Source organism: Lutjanus erythropterus, chromosome 4, assembly GCF_056507025.1.
Source record: "Lutjanus erythropterus isolate fLutEry1 chromosome 4, fLutEry1.hap2, whole genome shotgun sequence".
NCBI classification, from domain to species: Eukaryota; Metazoa; Chordata; class Actinopteri; order Lutjaniformes; family Lutjanidae; genus Lutjanus; species Lutjanus erythropterus.
In genome coordinates, this window is record NC_139320.1 from 31,578,782 (window position 1) to 31,601,113 (window position 22,332).

At 41.2% G+C, this 22,332-nt stretch overlaps 1 protein-coding gene across 2 annotated transcripts in view; it reads left to right on the forward strand.

Moving 5' to 3' along the window:
• Positions 1-22,332, forward strand: part of LOC146328576 (leucine-rich repeat and fibronectin type III domain-containing protein 1-like protein) — a 431,073-nt gene that overhangs the window by 359,077 nt on the left and 49,664 nt on the right. For both annotated transcript variants that reach the window (XM_084717612.1, XM_084717613.1), the window contains exons 8-11: positions 1,980-2,146; positions 12,964-13,204; positions 19,266-19,478; positions 19,796-20,106. In XM_084717612.1, the coding sequence (XP_084573738.1) occupies positions 1,980-2,146; positions 12,964-13,204; positions 19,266-19,478; positions 19,796-20,106 (932 nt within the window). The remainder of the gene's footprint in view (positions 1-1,979; positions 2,147-12,963; positions 13,205-19,265; positions 19,479-19,795; positions 20,107-22,332) is intronic.

Here is a 22,332-nt window from a genome sequence, read left to right on the forward strand (position 1 = left end):
AACAGACTTTATGATTCATCACCCGAGCCTCCAGACTGACGGCCAAGATTCTCAGTTTGAAAAAGTTACTGCAAAGTCATTTAAAGCTCTTCAGACTGTCGGTGCTGCCGAGGGTCAAGTGCTGCGTGTGAAAGTGACGCCACATTTCTGGCTCAGACAGAATCTGCCGGCCTCGTCTGCCTGCGCCGCTCAGCTGGACACCTTTTTAATAACCCGGCCCTAAAATAAACTGTTTTCCCCTTTTCATTAAATGACGCTGTCCTTTCCTCCGCTCATTAAAAGTACAGAGCTTAACGACCAAAGTGTCCCCCGAGGACCGGCTCTCAGACCTCTGAAAGACAGAGCAGAGAGACGTGAACTCTGAACTCGCTAATGGAGCAGACCTCCTGAACTTCAGTCTGAACATCAGTCCTCATCTCTCTCTTTCTGTCCTCGTTCAGTTCACGCTGCCTCTCCTGCCTCCATCCCTCCATCCTCCCTCTCCTGCACAATCTACTGGCATTATTTTACCAAAGCATAACACAGTTTCTTACTAAATCATGAACAGAACTAGAAAGAAAGAAAGAAAGAAAGAAAGAAAGAAAGAAAGAAAGAAAGAAAGAAAGAAAGAAAGAAAGAAAGAGGAGAGAAAGAAAAACATAACCTTTAAATCAGTCACTCACAGGTGGGTCACAGGAGATTTAACTAAAGAAGAAATTCTGCAAAACATAAGATTTATATCTGCAGTACAGCTTTTATAAAGTATTCAAATTGTGTCTATATTAGAGGAAAAAAAACATGAGCCTGTTAATTCTGCCTAAATTAACTTATTTTATCTCATTTATGAAGCAGGCTAAAATGACTTATACTGTAAAATTGAAAAAGTTTAGAAAACTTTTGAGCCCAACTCAAACTCTTAAGTTTTGAAAAAGTTTTACCAACTAATAATGTTTTGTTGAGATTATTTGAGACATTATTTTTATTTTCTCTCATCAAGAAAAAATAAATCTTGACGAAAGTTAAGACAACTCAAAACTGGACTTTTTAGCTCTTTACTGCTCCTGTCATAATTACTAAGACCACTGGGGGTCACCACCTAACAATATGGGTTGTGATGAGCTGCTTGCATAGACGACCAAGACGGTCATTTTTCTGGTGAGGAGGAGCTGCAAAAAAAAAAAAGAAAAAAGAAAACAGTTAGGCTCTCGAGAGGACAGTCCTGGATTTTTGGCCACTTTGGACTGATTTTTCTCGGCTCAGAGTTCTTTGAGCTCCTCCCCGCGCCTCTTAAAGTTTCTTTTGTTGTTAAGAAATGAGATGGCTTTTGTTCAGAAAGCAATAACGCACAGATTACTGTAATGAGAACGGAGGCATTGTGACATTCAAACAGTGTCCTGATTGTGTGAATTATGAGAGCAATTACAGCAGTGACAACAACACTTTAGCTGATCAACAGGCTGTTATCGTTCTCCTTCACCCCCCCTCCATTCTCTCCCCCTCTTTGTATTTTGGCTGACTGTATTGTTCAGCGGTGTACTGATTATGAGAATTGTATGGAAGCAATTAGAGAAAACAACATGGTTTGAGTGCACAACACTGACCGCAGTAATTGATCTCCCCTGTATTTCTCTTTCTTCTCCTTGTTTTTAACTCCCTTTAGGTCTTTCCATCCAACCCTGAATTTCTCTTTTCATCTCCTGTAACCCGTGTTTTTTTTCTTCATCTCTAACCTCAGCATCCGTTCATGAGCCAATCATCCTCTCCTCCTCTCCCCCATTCTTTTCTTTGTCATTTCTTTGTTGTTGCCTCACCTCCTTCCTCTCCTCCTCTCTGTTTTCTTACATCATCTCTCCCTCTTTATGCATTTTCTAACTTCCTCTTCCTTCCTTTTTTCCTCTGTTTCTTTCACCAAACTTCTTTTCCTTTGATCCTTCGATACAAAAACATGAAAAACACAGTAAAAGTTTGAATCTGTGATTAAGCTCCCCTCCCTCCCACAGGACTTCCTGGAGACTCTGGAGGACTTGGATTTGAGCTACAACAACCTGGTGGACATCCCCTGGGAGACCATCGCCCTGCTGGTCAGCGTCAACACCCTCAGCCTCGACCACAACCTCATAGAGAGCGTCCCTGAGGGAATCTTCTCCAACCTGCACAAACTGGCCAGGTCAGGATTGCATCATGACAGCCTTTGTGTGTTTAAAGGGAACATATTATGCTTTCCCTTATTTTCTGTCGCACAATGTTATGTCCGAGTTTCAAATAATGAGGTAACTATGTGTAAAAGTAATCCCTGTGAGCCAAAAGGCTTCAGACTGCGTCCAAGTTTTCTTCTACTTTTGCAACAAGCTGATGTCAATGTGTCACTTACTTCTTAACTGGTCATCTGCTCTAGGCACAGCACACCCACAAAGTACAGGGACGTGTCCATCAATTCACTCACTCTGTGTATTCATACTGAGGTAACGTACAGCAGCTCAGACCACGACTCTGATGGAAAAATGGTTTTCCCTCTGATGTCTTCCATCTACTCTGCCTCAACTCTCACTGATATGCATTTTCACTTGTTGCAAAAATAACTGCTAACTAGCTGTAACTTAGCTGCCATGAGTGAGTTAGCTCAGTTAGCTGTGCAGTTAGCAATCCTATTAGCTGACTGAGCAGGAGGTGCAAACCCCAACATTTTCCTGGCATCGCAGTCAGCACGCTGCACTTAGCCCCAGGCTAAGAGCTGTCTTGGCCTTAGACTGAGAGATCCTGACCATTTCCAAAGTAGGCTAACTCTGACTCTTGCCTTGTCTCTGATTCAGAAAGTCAGAAGAACCACAATCTCGACCTTGTAATCCAAGATGGCTGCTCCATGCATCAACAGTACTGAAAGATGTTTATTAGTGCTGTGATGCTGGTATGTCCAAAGTCTTACGTGTTGTAATCAAGCACAAAAACTTTTTTCCAACTTGTACTGGAACAAGGTCAACTCAGGTGTGTGACGTTGGCTCCGACTTCTGACCTCCACAATTAGCAGCAGATAGCGGCTACTTTAGCAACAAGTAAAGCTATCTGTCCTTCAGGAAATTTACTCACTGACAATTATTTTATCCATAAAAATGATTCAGTGTCATAAATATCAGTGAATGAAGTTGCGAATCTGTTTTTGTTCAGTCATCAGTGAGGCCCATTCTCATCAAACTCAGCGTCCCGTACAGCTGCAGCTTAGCCGTCATATGACGTCAAGCACACCGGCAAGAGGATGAGGTGCTGCTCACAAGCACTGGATGGTGTCCATGGGAATGCTTTCGGATGTCGTCCAGTCAGGGGAAAGTGGGCCTTTAGTGGGCTTAAAGAGACAAACGGCTTGTTTCAGACTGAAGGTGAACTGAGGGTCTGGATAAAGGACCAGTATGAAATAAATAAGGATGTTTTTGTCCTGTGAATCATGCAAAGCTACGTGTGGAATCCCAGAATAAAAATATGAGCTGGAAATGAAAATAATAGGTGCAGTTTGACAGAAAGAGGGAGGAAGAAGCTCACCAAGCATTAACTTTGGCTTTTTACTGAAAATCCTGTTTCCTTTTGTCTTCAAATTAAACTTTATTCAGCTCTCCATTACTTCAAATTCCACTTCAGTTCACACAAAATTCATACAAACACTAGAGTACACCTGTACTACAATCAGTTAAAATCTGAACACTGGTCTCATCGTGCAGTAAACATTCAGCGCCGTACAGAGGTGTGGTACAGTATAACATACAGCTTCAGACATGTTTATAGCTTGATGGATGATTTTGACCTCCTTTAACTCAGTTTTAGTTTCACAGCACATGCACTGCATGATGCAGCCTCAGCCACTTTCGCCAAAGCCCACCGGCAGTTTTTCCATCAAACAAACTCCCATAAACCAACAGTTCTCTACCTGCTCAGCACCGAGCTGCAGACACACACACTTAGAGATGAGCTGGTGGAACATTTAGCACCTAAACAGCCAGTTATTTTTTTTTTTCCTGGACATCAGTGGAAACCAAACCAAAGCTGAAATATGTGAAGAAACAACTACTTAGTTACACAGTTACATAATAAAGGAGTGTAATTACAGTGGAAGAGCTGCAACTGATTCTGAACACGAACTCTAAATCTTCCAGAGACACAAATATAAATGGCTAAATGTATGAATGGATCCAGAATAAAAGACCCTTCAGAGAGCTTCAGTGCATCTGTCCTCTGGGAGAACAGAACTTTTTGTTTAGACTGAAGCATAAGAATTAAAATAAACCATTTCAAATTATGTTTTGTCTAACAGTATTCATCCCCATGATGAGCTGCTTCTTCATTTAGTCCATTTTCAAACCAATAGATACAAAAACTAAAGCTTCACACAGGATTCAGCTGCAATCACAGAGCAAATCCCTCCACATCAGACCTCATTTTAATGGAATTTGAGCTTTTGAGGTTCGGTTCAGTTTGCAGGCAAACTCCGGTTAACTCGCTCCGCGCGCTCACAGCTGGGAGGTGCCCAGTGCGACCAGGTCTGCACCGCGGCTCTGCCGGAGCGGCTGGGGGGTTCGGCTTCTTGCCCGGGGGCGCGTCAATAGTGGATGATGGTAAATGTTACAGCCCTCACTGACTCACAAATAGAGTGGGGATTTGAGACGGTGACCTCGGACCGCTCGTCTGCTGAGCTCATCTCCGCTCTGTTCAAACATCTGCTGCAGAGAGTGTTTACACACACTCACACACAAAAGACTCAAGTTATTATTATTGACACACACTCCCTAAATACATATTAGAATGAATCTCAGCTCTCTATCCTCACTTGCCTCAAGCTGCTTAATCTGATCTGAAATCTTATTTTTGACAGCCGAAAATAAATAACCAAGTACTTTGAACAAGACTATATTTATGAACTGTTTTTTGTTCTTTATGAAGCTTTTATGCTTTACTACATCATGTTTAAACGCATAATTCATATGCACTTGTCTAAATAAACATCAGAGGGGCATTACATAACAATTGTGCATCCAAATAGTGAGTAGGAGCCATAGACTGTATATTGAATATTTAACATACGCTCTATGGTTGAAGTAAGTTTTTTTTCCCCTGCCTCCTCCTCCTCAGACTGAAGCTCAGACAGGCTGCAGGAACACTGCAGGAGTGTAAGACGAGTCCAACAATATAATTTGATGTTGTCCTTCACTGTAAGTTGATCAGATGTTCATAACTCTGTCAGTTGTCTGTCACTGTAATAACTTCAACACTCTGGAGTTGGAGTTCAGTGACTGCCTGCCGAACTCCATTAACATATTGATCAATTAACCTTTATCAACACATTTACTCCATCTAAAGGACTGGTAATAATTTGTTAAGTGTCATAAACAGACACTTGCTCATTCAGCAAACATCCGGCCTTAATTTGAACTCAAATTAACGTGAAAGAGGCTGAATAAATTTACATTACTGACTTACTTATCTTTTCCTAAACCAAATCAAGTCCTTAAATTTGTACATTTATTCTTGCTGGAGGGGTACGTGGTGTCATAGTTTGAAATTTTGGGGCCACTGACCAAGTTTCTGTATTTGCAGAGTTGGGAGTGAGAACATGTTGGATTTTGTTCCTTATATTGAAGGTTCTTGCCTCCCTGTCCCACAGTTCAATCACAGAGCTTTTAGCTCCCAATGAGTCCAGTCATTGTCTGAGATCCTCTGACAGGCCGCTCTTATCTGAGCCTCCATCACACTGAATTCACTGTGACCCTGCTCAAAACTTTGCAGCAAACTCTTTGAGGACACCCAGCTCACAACTTCTCCTCACTAACGTTTAAGTCTCAGCTCAAGATTCCTGGCTTTCATTCAAGATGACTCACATCTTATCGAAAACTCTTCCAACTGTGTGATTGTGTTTCTTACTTTTGGATTACCTCAATACCAGACAGTGACACTGTTAAGCCTAATACAATATTTAGGATTATTTTTAGCTTTATTACTTGTTTGTCCAGATATTTCTTCCTCTGTTGTGTGCAAGTGCACATTTAGATTAATTAAAATAATTATTCGCATTAATTGTAGTTTGTTAAGAAGCTATTAACACTCAAACTTCAAGCAAACTGTCATAAATTTATTCTGATCTGAAGCTTCTGTTTTTACATCACCACCTACAGTCCCATAATGGTTCTTAGTAGTAATACTATTGACAGTATTGATTTCCACCAGGTGAAAATGTTTTTACTAGAGGCCATGATAGTAATTTGACTGTAAGGTTTGCTGGTTTCACTGAGACCAGTAAGTGTTGTGATTCAAGACTGATGAAGTGTTGTAATTTGTGAGCTGCAAACGTTACCATGTCTGGCTAATTAATGCTAGCTTACCAGCTGCAGGAACTTTACCTGCAGACAAACTTGTTAGATCCCACAGCATCTGTATTTGTTCTGTGGGGGTTTGAGGAGGAGGATGTGGGCTGATGAAGAATGAAAGTGGGTCGATGACGATGCATCTCTCTCTGGCTCGCTGTCTCGGGTCTAAGCTGAGTTAGCATAGCTCTTATCCCGGCTCTCTTCCTCAATCCTGGTCTGGCTGGGTGACCCGTTTCAAAGTTCAAAAGTTAATCAGTTAAATTATTAACAGTGATTAATCAGTTAACGATAAATATGCAATGTCCAGGTATTCTTTCAAAATAAAAGCATGAAAACTACTTAGATTATGGTTTGGGTTAAAATAAATACATTAGTTATGTAAATTAACATAAATAATGTAACATAACTTATGTAAGCTTGTGTACATAACTATGTTATGTAAGTTAAAAAGAAGTCCACACTAACTCTTGGGTAAAAGTCCTGTATGTATTTGATCCATCCACCCACCCCATTTCCTTCATATGAGGACTTTCTCACTGTTTATGTAAATCACCTGACTTTGAAGGCACATTGAAACATAAGGCTATAGAGAAGCGCCTTCAGAGATGACAGCTTCAGCGTCATTGTTTGAAACATAGATGCACTGACCAAGCTGCTGAATTTGACGAGTTGTGAGTGAGAACAGGCTGACCAAGATGGAGGTTTCACCTTATTCAAGATGCAAACAACAGTGGACCACAACACAAATTAATACACTGAGATATCACGATCAGTTTAGAACTGTTCTCCAGCAGCTACTGTGTAACCTGTGACACCTCTCTAATTAAAGGAGGTGTTGAACCCTGTTTGTTTCCTACTTTTAACTTGTTTTGTGTTTTATTGTTCCTGACTTTACCTGACTTCTGGCCTGTAAAACACATAGAGTTCGGCCTCTGAAAAGTGTTTTACAAATAAAGATTTTTCCCGTTTTGTGAGAACACTGAATATGTGTACTCTACTGGCACAGAAAAACCATTTGAACCCCATTAACAGTAATCAATTCCAATTTACGTCCCAATGACCAACAGTAATTGTTGTGTAGGAAGGAAAACCGACCAGGTTCAGGTGAACAGTCATGCATTTATTAAAAAGGCTGTAATGGGTTATTTTCACCCTGGAGACACAAAAGTTATGGAGCAGCTGGTGTAGATCTGGATTTGTCCATGTGCACAGGTGAGCGGTCACTCACACACACTCACAAATGAAAACACCACAGTACTGCTGCTGCTGCCCATGAAAGAACATAATTGAAATTTGTAAAGTGCAGCACGCTCACTGCTCTCAACAGCTATTAACTTCTTGTTAAGTCATCGTTGTTGTCAAATATTTCTGGAGGGACTTTGAGGGGGGAAATAGACTTTCCTGTGTTTGTTGCTGACGACAGTGAATGCTTGAATCTCCCACATTATTACTAGTCGTCACGTCCAATGTTTTGGTGAGCAAATTACTGTTCAATTCCCAGAGACGGTGCGGAGGCTAAATGACAAGAAAAACACTCTGGAATATTTGTCCCCTGTTGGGTCTCATTTTATGTTATTTTGTGATGAGTTAGTTTTTGTGTGAGTCCAATTTCCCTCAACCTGCATAATCTAATTCTGCTTTAAGTAGATATTTTCTACATCACGGTCAGAGTGTCTTTGAGGAGGTTACAAACATCAGTTTTGCAGGTTTGGTGGAAAAGAGATTTTCGATTTTCCATTAGCAAAAACTGACTCACTCCTTGTTCACAATGCATCATGCATTTTGCTGTATTTTCTGCTGTTACAGAGATCTGTGCTTCTTCTGTTTTTAATACTTTTGTCTTTGTTACATCATTACATTACATCTAAAACTGCATTAATTCTTTATCTTGACCACTAGGAGGCAGAATAACTCTTAAACATGCTGACACACTCCCATCATGACATCACCCACTGATTTGTGGATTTTGTGATTTTTTTAAGCGTCTAGTTTGGCATTACCGGGGTTGCCATTTTGTTTTTTCGGAGCAAGAACATGAGCAGTACAGACAAGACAGCGATGAGATGGAGTTGGGTGGATGCATGGTTTTGGTTCGTCCGTTCAGCAGGAAAAAAAATCACAGCTGCTTGGTCACAATCTTTCTCATATTACAGCTAAACAGAACACAAAAAACAGCCTTAAAATAGGCAAAGCAGTTACAGAGTTTTGGTTTGATCAGCACTGCCTAGTTTGATAGTTTTAGGAGTCTGGTGCTTTGCATTGGATGGACTCACTGAAGGTCGTGTCAAAAAGGGAACTCCTGACTCGCAAAAGAGATCATTTCAACCCGACCCAAGATCTTTCCCTAACCCTAACCAAGTGTTTTCAGTCCCTAAACCTACCAGATGTGAACCATGGTTTTGGGAAACATAATTAGTTTGTACAACATAAACACATATTTGCCAACTTTCTTGATTTCCCCAGGACACTCCAGTTTTTAATTGCTTTTTCCCAGTTTCCTCCTGGGAGTCACAATTCTACTGCATTTCTGTGAAGTTTTTCATCACTAACTAACATACTCATAGAAAAACATTTATATAACATTCATTTGCTGTGGTCCCATTGTGTTTTCCAGTAAATGGGTGTCACTTATTGGTCATCTCCAGGCGTCTGCAAAAAAATCTAGGCTACTTATTATTTTATTATTTTCATTCTTTAAAAGTTACAAGAATCCAGGAAACAGTTACTTAGAGTTTTCTGGAGTTTTTTAAGGGTTTTTGTGACCGCACACACAAATAACAAAGAGCTCAGCAAAAACATGGACCTACACAATCAACATTAATAATAGTTGGAAAAAAATATAGGTGCTCTTTAGAAAAAAATAAATAATTCAAATAAAACTCAAAATATAACAGTCAGAGTTCAGGTTGGGAAGTGTGTGTGCACAATGAAGAATCAAATCTTGCAATCTCACAACTGTTCTGCAAATCTAGGGTTCCCTTCTAGACGCTGCCCTCAATGAGAATTACAGTGTCATGGTAGCCTAAAGCGTACCCTGCTTTATGATCTGTTTCACTCTAAATGGGACCATAATTTGCAAAATGCAAAATAAGCATTGTGCTGTACTGACCTGAAACTAGTGACTGAGACGATAAACTCATTAGGAAACTGTTTCCTGAGTTCATAAATCACAGTTCTTCTTCAGTGGAGTCTCCCCCTGCTGGCCATTAGGAAATAATGCAGGTTTATGGCACTTACCTGAGCATGTTATTAACTTAATAGGTAGTAATCAGTAATGTGTTAGTGAACCCTCAGCACACCCAACAGGCACAGAGAAACTATTAGAGCAGTGTTTGTATCCACCTGAATTTTCACCCATTATTCTTTTTAATTCTGTTTTAGCCTCCTGAGGAAAATATCTGTCTCTTTCACTATTAGATGTTCCATTTCCATCGCCAGCTAGACTCTAAATGTGTCCGTCTGCTCTTCGGTGCCGGGCAGGCAGTATACAGAGGGTTTATTAGCGACCTCCTTCTTCTGGAAACGAGCCAGATGAGAACACAGAGACTGAACTGCAAATGAAATAGCTAAAAGAGCACAAAAGAGCTGCAGAGTTGGTTAGAATTAAACCCCAAGATGAGTTCAGACATGGAATACTTTATTATGAAGATCTTTGTGGTTTGAAGTGATTTTTCACCACCACATCCTGCAACCATGTTTACCTCCACGAGGTGTTATTTTGGTTTAGTAATCATGTTTATTGAAATATTAAGGCTGTCCACAGTAAGATATTTCCATGACATTGTCATCTGATGCAACTTAGCCAGGTTTCTCTCACAGGTATCTGCTTTAAATCACAAAGTTACTTATATTAACTCTCCATGCATGTGCATAGAGCTGGTGAAGAAAAAGCCTTACTTCAGATTCAAAAAAGAGCTGTTAGTCTGGCTGTGAAAAAAGTATAATTGAAAGTAAAGAAATGATTGCATTGATCTATCTTTATATGACTGAGTTTCACCATCAGTGCCTCAGCTGCAGCCTGAAAGGAGAGAGAAAGATTGAGGAATTTTTCTTTACAGGAACTTTTCATTTAAAGAAGTGAAAGTCATGGAAACAGTTTTCAGATTTATACACCTTCAGCAGACGTTTATGAGTCTTTCAGCTCCAGTCTAATAAAGAGAGATCGGGGGGGAGGGAGAACTGGGGTCTGAGTAAGAATAACCATTTACAGCTCCGAGTGCTGCCCTTTCTCTTAACTCACACTTTCCTCCCCATATCTCACCTTTAGATGTGGCTGCCCACCTCAGATTCATCGATCAAGCTGTTTCAAAGCTTTCATCACTCTGCCAAGAATATAATCATGGTCCAGATAATTCTAAAACCATCTATTTAGTTTTAATTTCCAAGAGAACTATTATGCCTTCCCTCATTTTCTGGCATGTTAAAATAGCCAGTGTTCACATTAAACATGACCAAAGTTTCAGATAATGAGGTAAACATTTAAAAGTACAATCCTGGTGAGGTTGATTCAGAGCTTTGGACAGACAGGAAACGGATGTTTGGCTGGAAATCTCTGTAGTAAACTCCACATCATTAAACTTCCCTCCATTGGTTTCAGAATCTGGGCTCCATTGCCCAGACTGGGGATTCCAGAGCTGGTCCCTGCCAGCATTCCCCGGGCCTGAAAAACTCCTCCTCCTCCTCGGTCCAAAGCTTTAGCGCTAGTGGCAGAGGAGGGAGTAAGTCACACATGTGCAAATCACAAGCAAGTCTAAAGTTGTAACCTTCAAGTCCCAAGTTACTCTGGTGAGAACCAAGCAGGTCAAATCAAGTCAGTACCCAGATCAAGAAAGTCACAAGTCAGGTCATGTGGAATTGTGATCCACCAGTTTCTGCATAAAAGAGTAAAAAAAAAAAAAGTCTGAAAAATTCTCTGATTTCAGCTTCTTAAATGTAAATATTTTCTGGTTTCTTTCCTTCTCTCTGACAGTAAACTGAATATCTTTGAGTTGTGGACAAAACAAGACATTTCTTGGACTTGAAACACTGATCAACATTTTTCAGTTAGTTAGCTGCAACCCTAAAAGACAGTGGTTGTAAAAAGGTGAGTTTAATTTTTAAGTTTACCTTTACCTTATAAATCTTACTGATATTTGACATTTTGCGGTGTTGAATCTAAATTTTATCATATTTGGACTGAGCTCCTCCGTGCTTTGGTTTCTGTTGCTCTGCTTAGAAAATACCAATATTTGTTTTTAAAAAGTCTTTTTCGAGTCATCTGTCTCAAGTCTAGGTCAAGCATCAAGTCATGAATACCAAGTCAAAATCAAGTCTTTAATCAGTTTTAGTCAAGGAAGTCTCAAGTCCTCAAATTTGTGACTTAAGTCAAGTCATTGATTCCAGTCCCTCATCTCTGGTCAACACATCCCCATGAGGCTCCCAGTCCGTACTCCACTAACTGCACAGCTAACTGAGCTTGCTAGCTAACGTCAGCTACAGTTAGCAGCAGTTAGGAGTTATTTTAACAACAAATGAAGCTTTCTGTCCATCGGAAAACTCTGTAAATCTCAGAGAGTTGAAGCTAAGCAGCTGGAGGACCTCAGAGACAAAATCAAAGATCTTTTTTTTTTTCATCATATACGATTCAGTTTCACAAAAATCTGGCAATTTGGTTTTAAAGTTGTGTTTTTGTTCAGTAATCGGAGAGGCCTGGCATCCATCTGCAGTGTCAGTCGTTTTTCCAACTTAATTCTTCTCTCATTTGTGATTTGATAAACAGTAAATTCATTAAATTTAGTGCCTCATATCGCTGTTTTCCAAGCTAAGTTAATGTAGCTCTCATATACCATCAAGCACCCTGGACAGAGGGGACAGTGCTCACAAACACTGGGTGCTGCCCCCCAATCGTGCGTAGAAGGGAACCCCAGACCTGTGAAAGATCTTGTGAGAGCCACTCTAACCCAAACCATGATCTTTACTAAATCCAAGTGTTTTTTGTTTGTTTGTTTGTTTGTTTTTTTGTCACATTAGTTTATACAGTAAAGGACAATGAAGAAACAATATGCAGAAATCTTGCAAGAGTTTTACAAATCACGGGTTCCCTTCCCCTGGCCCTCAGTGGGTTTCCAGCAGTTGTCCAATCAGAAGACAGTGGGCTTTTTGGGAGGAGGGGGGTCTTAAAGAGAGCTAAAACATTGCGTTTCAGACAGCGATTGAACTGTGGGGCTGCAGACAGGACCAGTATAAGATGAAAATGAGGATGTTTTTGAACTGTGAATCATGCAAAGCTGCTTTAGTGGAGTCCAGGGGTGAAACGTAAAGCAGGAAATCAGTATAATAGGATCCCTTTAGAAATTGGTTAATTTATGGTTTCCTTAAAACATGCACATTTTCAAATTGAGTCTCTGCATTCTGCTTTCAAAACCCACCCTGTGAAGAGCTGAGTTTCAAGGTTAACCTCAATATTCCCAGAAAAAATACAGAAGATGGATTTTTTCAGTCTTTTCTCTGAACTGTCTGACGCTGGTTAGTTTACAAAAATGTCGATTGTTTGAACAATTCGCTCCTTTCCATACAACTCAACAAACTGATCTCTGCCCCTCTATGTCCACAACGTGACACAAAATAATGTCTTTCCTTGTGTCTGTTTTTCCCTCACCAGACTGGACATGACATCCAACAAGCTGAAGAAGATCCCTCCGGACCCGTTGTTCCTGAGGATCCCGGTCTACGCTAAGATGAAGGGTTCTCCTCTCACGGCGCTGGTGTTGAGTTTTGGAGGGAACCCTCTGCACTGTAACTGTGAGCTGGTCTGGCTGCGCAGACTGACCCGAGAGGACGACCTGGAGACCTGTGCTTCACCGAAAGACCTGGCCGGCAAATACTTCTGGACCATCAGAGAGGTTTGTTAGCCACGTTCATGCTAAAATAACACATGATATCAGAAAAAAGCCTGGTTCAAGAACAGTTCAAGATCATTGTGATGCTCAGCTGCTCTCATGCATTTCCATCTGGTTTCGGCTATCATATGATGGTGATTTAGCCCATGGGGTAAACATCCAGTATCTCGGGGCTTTATGTGTTGCCAGCAGATATCCAGGACATTGTTCACAATCTGACTGGCAACTTCAGATGCAGGTTGGAGTATTTTGTGTTTTCATGGTTAAATGATAACACTAAAGATCATAGTAGGACCCTGGCAGCTGACTTTGAAGAGTGTGCACCCCGTGTACTGAGTCCTGTCACAGCGGCTGGAATCTGATTTCTTTCTGCATGTCGTCTTCTCACCGTCCCGCCTCTCCTGTCTGTCTTTGCCTGTCTTATCCGATAAAGGCAAAAGGCCAAAAAGATCATGAGAAAAGATGATAGTAAGATACAGAAATAATTCTGGACCTGCACACTGCTTAATAAGCTGTCACTATCAATATGTCTGAGATATTTAGAGGTGAAGATTCATAATCAGTGATTTTTGGTCCCACACGTACATCACCACCACCAGCTGGATAATTTGGGTCTAAACCCTGAGAGGTTTGATATAAAGTATGCAAACAGTTTAGGAGAGGTCACCTTAAGTTTTAATACTGTGGTTGATTTCGTTACCTTTGTGGAAACAATAACACATATATTGTATTTGTTGATAACAGGAGCCTCAAGTTATCATTAGCTGCCTCGTACCAATATACATGTAAAAGAAAAATGCTTCATTTAAACACATTGATCAAAGAAATTGCTTTCTGTGTGTTTGGTGTCACTGAAGTCTGCAGCAAAATGTGTTTTCTCACCGTCTTAACTTGCACAAACTCTTTGTTTCTCAAGGACACTCGAGCAGGGCAGATGGTTGGTGTCACAGAGGAGTGAACCTTCTGCTGAAAGTGTGCAGTCAGGGAGGTTGATATGCAAAAAAGTATTAGAACCGTGACGTTTCATTATGTATTTCCACCTTATATCATAGACTTAGAGGAAACAGAGGGGGGATATAAAACGCTGCAGTTTATTTTGCAGTAAATCCCCAGGATGGTTTAAGATAAGTATAGGGTTAAATTAATCCATAAGAGGCAAAAATAAAACAGATGTGGCCCCACGTTTGGTCTTTACCCATATGCATACATATACTTTAATTTATTTATTGGTCTATTTAACACAGGCAGTGCACATTAATAAACATTACTGCAAATGTGGCAGTAAAGCTATTTTTCATCAGAAGTCCCTGAGGACATGTTACAAAGGCAACCTAGAATAGTACATAAAAACACTTTAAATAAAATATGAGCGTGCAGAGAAATGAAAGACATTAACCCTTAACAGTCGCAGTGTTCTGCTGCAGTGAGGCTTCCACACAACCCGACTGTCAATCAATACATCGATAACCTTCATCTTTATGAGCAGAATGAGGCGTCATGCTCGGCTGTAAACGTCCTTCTCGTGTTGTTCTGGTGATATAAGCCACGTGTGCACATCAAAGTCTGGTTGTTCTGGTTCTCTTTGATGGGGGAAGATGCTGTAGAGCAGTTTCCTGTGTTATTTATTCACTGTGATGCTTTAGTTAAGTGTTCACATTCACATGAAAGTCAGGGGTCTTCAACTACGTTTGTCCAAGGGCCAGAATTTTTCAAACACCATGGGGGTGGACTTTCAAAGAAAATAAATCATATTCTTTTATCTAATTAGCCTGTTGTACTTTAATATTTCACTTCTTTGTAAAATTAATGTTATTTTTCACTAAAAACGTGAGAAATCCATAATTGTAACTAGACACTAAACTACAAAATGCTCTCAGAGCTGCGCCAAGGAGGCAGTTCGCTGAGGAGTGAATTTGTAATCTGTAATCCCAGAACGCAGCCCTGATTGGCAGGAAATATTAATTTAGCTGGACTTCAGCTGGTTTTGATGCCGCTACTGTGCACGTGACACCTGCAGTCACAAGTGGCAAGAGCAAATGCAATTTAATACTCCGGGTGACAGAATTCAGGGGGCAGCAAAACAAAGACTGTGGGTTTAATAAAGAAGTCAGAGAAGAATTGGCCTTTTTCTCATCATTCTCTGAGCACATGTCATCTGAGTTTGTGCTGCACAGTCTGTGAACAGCAGCACACAGTGAAAGGAGTTGTTACCTCGCTAAAAAGTTGTGAGATGTGCAGCCTGCAGTCGCCTGCAGCTCTTCCCTAAATTATTTCAAACTGATCCACTCTCAACAGATGCTGTGAAGCAAAACTCACTGACAAACACGAGGCCTTTCCTCTTACTTTATAATAAAAGTAAACTCATATCTAGTTAAGATAGTTAGATGCTTTTAATTTGAAGCTGCAGCAATGGAAAAATGCTCGGTTTGCATTAGCAGGAACTTATGTCATATATGACGTAATAACAGTAATTAAGGCTCAGTTCCATTAAGTGTCCCAGTAACAGTGAACAATGAAAGGATCTCCTCTAAGTGGAATGGAGCAGTTATTAATCCACCGGTTAGTTTTCTGGTATGACATGACAAAATGTCTGCTGTGCAACTAGTCCATTATACACTGTACAGTATATACACTGCTACACTCGGTATTCTGGCTCAGTGTCCCGCCCACAGCACTATCTGATTGGTTAGAAGTCATGAGAAATAGCCAATCAATGCAGACACACAGTGTCACAGACAGGCAGACAGAGAGGAGCTGCAGAAGTTCACTAAATATCACAGTCTTATGATCCGGTCCTGTGACAGCAGCATAGTTACACCAGTGAAAATGTGTGAAGTCATGGTCGGGATTTCACTCGAGGCGACGTGATGCTTTTGAATCAGTCGCTCTTCACAGAGATGAGCTGCTGAGTAAAACACAGCAGCATCTGTCCTCTCTTTCACTGCAACTCTGCACTGAGATTACGGGTATTATCACTTTTCACACTTCGATGGTTACTTGTAGTCGGCATCCATGCTCAGCCATGGGAAGTGATCTGTACGGGACACGAGACAACTCTGATCTGTTGCTCCCCTACCAGACAGGGAAACAATATGTGACATTGCCATTATTTTATGTTTCTTTACCTACAGTGTTTATAACAGCCCCACTGCTACAGTTTTACTTTGTGGAGGAGTCAAGTTTTGATGTTGATGGTCCATGACTGCTGGATTTTAAAAGCCAGTAGCCACAAGAAGCATGATAAACCCACAGCAGCTGTGTTGTTGCTGAATATAGCACTTAGATGGTGTGAGACTAAAGGTTGAGGAGCCGCTGAGAGATCTGCTCTTCATCTAAACCTGCTGGGAAAATATTTCAGTACGAGCTGAGCTGCGCTGATACTCGTCAGGATAAGAGCTGAATTAAGTGGCGTGGTTCAAAATGTTGCCTTAAAGAAGATGATATGGAGGGTTTTACCTCACGTGAACATATTCAGGGCCCGACCCCTGTGGGCTGTTTGAGAGCTGCGATGATAAGTGGAGGTGCACCTGGAGATAAAGATTGGATTAATTGGTATCATCTCAGAGAGGATGATTTACAGACCTCTGCCTCACCTCCAGTAATAGTGGTGGACCTCCCTCAGAGAGGTGCTGTAGGATCACTATAAGAGGATTAGCCTTGTAAAGAGGTCGATCCAGAGACCTCTGTGTCACCAAAGTGTCTGGGCTTATTAATACTCAGAGTTAATGGCCTCTTTCCCACTGCAAGGACAAGCGAGCCTCCGATGCATCCATCAGAGGTCAGACATTAGCCATCAACCGCCAAGGGAATTCCTGCTCCGAGATTGATGAAAGCTGCTTGGACGCTTATAGCATGTGTCTGATGGAAAACCTCAAAAATCCAGGAGTTTAAATCCTCACGAAATGGGAAGAAAAGAAGGCGCTGGCTGGAATTCGAGGGATATCAGGACCAACCAGATATTTATGAAGACCAAATGAGTATTCATACTTTTTTCCCTCCGAAGCTGAACTTCACATTCTCACCCTTCCACACAGTCACACCGGGGAGCAGCCCGGTTCAATCACAGGCTTTTACTCTGAGCTTCACAGGAGCAATTGAGGGTTAGAATGTAATACAAGACTGAAAGGCAGAAGTAGTGCTTTATTTGAAGCTACATCCCAGCGGTCATCAGGTCAGCAATCATCTCTGCTGGTAACAAGACCCAAGAAGGACCCAGAAAAAGGGTTTGGAGATGCTCTGAGTGGTAGAAATGATGAGTAAGCCCTGGTAAGCCTCGGCTGGCCCTGTTTGGCCTAGCAGTAATACTTCACCGGGGGTTTTGGATGGCTTTATGCTGGCTTAGGTTGCCAGTGGGTGGGTTTTAAATATTGCACAGGCTGAAAAACTCTGGGATCGCTTAATCTGCAAACAATTGGACTCCTTGTGAAAGTGTGCTGCCAGAAGAACGCACCACTGGAGGCCAGTCAGAGCACAGAAAGTGTCATGTTTTGCATGAAATGATGAAGTGCAGATTTGGATTTTTGTCTCCTTTGAAGTTTTTGCTGTAACCCCACTGGATGTTTTATCTAACTTGTACCATCTGTCTTTTTTTGTAAATCTAAAACTAGTTTAAATCTCAGTAGTTCTTTAAATAATCATCATCTCTGCTTTTGGTGGTACTGTACTTTACTGCAGCTATTTATAATACAGTTTGTGAAGTGAACTCTCAGTGAGAATTCATTCTGCAGGATTTGCTCTGCTGTATCAATCAGTGGTGTCAGAGATGCTCTCAAGTCATTTCCTGCAATTCCAAGTCTCAAGTCTCTAATGGTTGTAAACAAGGATGGGAGTTGATTAGATTTTCTTGACATCAATGCTGTTATCAATTCTGCTTGTTGCTCTGATTCCCTCAATGATTCCTGAGCAGTTTACTGTGTGGAATAAAAGTAGCACAGGTTTTCAGTGTCAATGCAACTGTTTTATTATCTGAGTCAAAACAAGACCTGCATGTTACTCAGGTGTGCAAAGGCTCCACTGTATAACTTGGAATCAGTTCTCACTTCCTTTTAGTTATCAATTAAACTATTATGCTGTATATCTTTGGATTGAGGGAGGAAGCCAGAGTACCCAGAGAGAGCTCACACAGACACAAGGAGAACATGCAAACAAATTTGAACTCAGAACCTCCTTGCTGTGAGGCGACAGTGCCATCCACTGGACCTCCGTGCCATGAAGAAAGATATTTCAACATATTTTTGGTGTTTCCACGCTGACTTGAAGTTATCACTTTACAGACGTTACAACAAGCACTGCTGTCATATTTCATTGTGAAACGAAGCCACGCTTTGGGCCGTTTCTTGCCCTCTGCCACGACTCTGTCTCGTTGCAAGTTTCCACCAGTGTAGAGGAGTTTGATGTCATTGTTTTTGCAACATGCAGCAGTCAATCAAAGTAATTGATACGCTCAGAGGCATATGATTATGTTGGACTGGACAATTTGGAAGCTGGTTCTCAACTGGAACTGGTTCTCAATTCCCATCCTAGGTTGTAATGAGCGAATGTTAATACGGCAAAAGAATAAAATAAAGATTGTTCCAAGTCTTGAGTACAAGAAGATTCTCAAGTCAAGTGTGCAACTTAAGGATAGTTCACCCAGAAATAAAAAATCAGTCATTATCTACTCACCTTCATGTGGATTGAAGGTCGGGTTTATTTTGTTGGTCCTCAAAACACTGCTGGAGTTTCACAGGAAAATGTTGCAGAATCTCCCAAATCAGATTCAGTTCCAGTGAATGGTGTGCATGTAAACGTAGCTCCAAGCTGAGGATCTACAGTAAAGATTTGGTGTAAATGACGACTTTCAGGTCAACAAGTATCGAGGCATTTTAAGGGTTTTCGGGTCTTTTTTTTCCATTTGAAAAGTGGTCCCCATTCATTTACATTGTTTGAAATATTCACTGTTTTCCTGTGTTTTGTGGACTAAAAAACTAAATCCAACATAAACCTCAGAGTCAAATTTAAGTCAGAAACTGAGTCCCCGTGTCTGAATGGTGTAATTAATTATGCTGTTTATGTCCTTTAACAGGAGGAGTTTGTTTGCGAGCCGCCGATGATAACTCGTCACACCTCCAAGATGTTTGTGATGGAGGGTCAGGAGGTCAGCCTGCGCTGTAAGTCCATCGGAGACCCTGAGCCTTCGACACACTGGGTCAGTCCTGATGGAAAACTGATCGGCAACACGTCCAGAACTGTCTGCTACGAGAACGGATCCCTGGACATCCTCAAGGCCTCAGTCAAGGTAGAGGCACAGTTTACAACACAACACTGGAGACTGATGTGCATAAATAATAGCATAAACAGCGAGGAACAACTGATCCATAACAATAATCTTTTAATACTTAATGTGTTCTATACTTCGTCATTGGATATAAAAGTATTCTCCTAGACCAAACCTTTCTGGACAGCTGGTGTTATAAAGCTGTGTTTATGGATGTAAATGTTCCATCATGACTTGAGCGAATAAAAGAGTCTGTTCATGATAATTGGTTTCACTGGGAGTGACCCACATAAAGGCGAGGATAAATGTTGGGTCTTCTTTCTTTCTTTTTTTTTAAGGATTCTGGAAAGTTCACATGCATAGCATCTAATGCGGCCGGCGAGGCCACGGCTCCCGTCGAGTTGGTCGTCAACCCTTCGCCGCACTTTGATCCTAAACTGGACCCTGACCCCGGGCCCTCGGACATCCCCACGTCCATCAAGTCCAACGTCAGTGGCGGTCAGGCCCGGTCCGACCAGCAGAGGGTCAGCGTGTCGGATCTAACGTCCAATTCTGCAACCATCAGATGGCCCCCGCAGAACCACATACCAGGAGTCCGCATGTACCAGATCCAGTACAACAGCTCCACAGACGATATCCTCATATACAGGTAAGACAGAAGGTGTGTGTGTGGCTGCCGTGGGTCAGACAGACAGTGTGTTCCATTAAACACACTAACTCCACTAAAACTAAAAGATTTTTCTAGAAACTCCCCAGAAGTTGAAACTGTTGAAGCTTCCAGGGGGTCTCATGTGTCAGTCGAGGGGTTTCAGACCCCCTGGGACCTCCTGTATTTCACACCACGTGTCCTGACATGTGCAATACACCATAGGGATCTTTTTTTTTTTGTTTGTTTGTTTTTTTGGACACAAAGATCTGCATGAAACGTTGGACATTCTTCTGCTGTCTGCTGCCATAAACTTGTAAAGGTTTTTTTTACATGTTCCTACCTTAAAGGGATAGTTCATAGTATCTGAAGTGTGGTTCTATGAGGTTCTTCTCCACTCAGTGTTTTACCTACAGTAGATGGAGGTCAACATGCCACCAGTTTGGAGAAGCAGCAGGAGTACTGGTGTAGGAAGCTAAGCTCATGTCCTGCTGTGGACAGAGTCAGCAGCAACATGTACTTTAGACACCTAAAAACATCAATATCATTTTAAGTGTGCACTTGTTTAAAATGTTTTCACTGCTTTAACTTTATCAGACAGTCTTTTCTGATGTCTCCTCGCCACCAGACTCCTTTAAAAACAAAAATGCTATCTCACAGAACACAGGAGCTGATCTACCGCCGCCTCGATCGATTGGTTTGGTTGTGTTATTGTGTGCCTGCAGTATCTTTGTCAAGCTTGACATGTGACATGAGCGGACCTGATTGATCCATAATGAATTTATCATGTTATTAACTTTGATAGAGAGATATAGATCTTCAGCTCCAAGAAATAAAATCATCCTTGCCCCTCTCTGTCTGATATATTCTCTATCATCTTCTTCCAGCTCCCTGTTGGAGCTTTATGATATTTTAACTTAGTGAAATATTCAAACCCAAGAATCCATGTTTTTATAGCTGAGCTATTACAATATTACATTTTCTAGATGTCTGTTGCATCATTTTAGACACATTCCCTAAAACTTTGCTTGATATATTTAGTATCTCTAGAAACTTTGTGATCTATAACAGAATTTAAATTTTGTGAAATTAGTGAAAATATTCTGATCAAATCACTCTTGTAGGCTATGATTAATAACAGACTGTTGATGTAATCTGATCTGTTATGAACCAGACGACGCAGTGTGCAGCTGGAATTTGTGATAAAAATATCTAAAACTCTGTGGACAGTGGAGAGAAACTGCAGCATCTGGCTCTAAAAACTATGACTGTCTTGGTTTGGTGAGGTTATCGATGCCCACAGAGAAAGTCGCACTAAAATCTAACCAGCATGCATTGTGCGACGATCATCTCTGATCGATTCTGTGCAGGTCTGACTCATCTCTTTTGTCTTGGCTGTTCAGAATCCTGCTCAGAAGTACCCCGTTCTGAGCCACGTTCACTCTCCTCCGTGTTTGTTTGCGTTGCCTTTATGCAAATTTAGACAAACCTTTGCACTTGATTGGCTGCACCTTTGTCCTGTCAGACTTGAACTTCGCTTCATGACTCTGACTCGTGTTGTTCTCTCCTGACTAGATCCTTGTTTGTGTTGTATCAGCTCTCAGATGAACATCACTTTGGATAAAAGCATCTGCTAAATGCTGCATCCACACAATGTGGAAGAATGCAAAGTGCTGTCAAAAAACACAAAACAAAATATGAAACTATGGACTTTGTATATCATATATAACACACAGCTATAGTATATGAACTCTGTGCAGGCAGCGTCTGAATGTGGTCTCAAGTTGTTTAACACTCACAGTGTTGCAGCAAATGGTTTGATCAGTGTTTCATATGGCCGTCATGTTTTAGGTCTGCAGGTCACTGCAGTAACAGCTGATTGTGTCTAACGATGTGTTCAACATGCTGTTTCCTGTGTGTGTGTGTGTGTGTGTGTGTGTGTGTGTGTGTGTGTGTGTGTGTGTGTGTGTGTGTGTGTGTGTGTGTGTGTGTGTGATTCTGTGATTCTGTGTATTTGTCCTCTGGGTCAGTGGGTTATGTTTATGTCCTTATATGTGAAAAAAATATTCTTGCAGGATAAAAAAAATAAGTAAGAGGTGTGTGTGTGTGTGTGTGTGTGTGTGTGTGTGTGTGTGTGTGTGTGTGTGTGTGTGTGTGTGTGTGTGTGAGGGTGAGGGTGAGGGTGATTTCTGCTCCTTTCTGTCTGTCTCTGCTCCAATCACATATCAT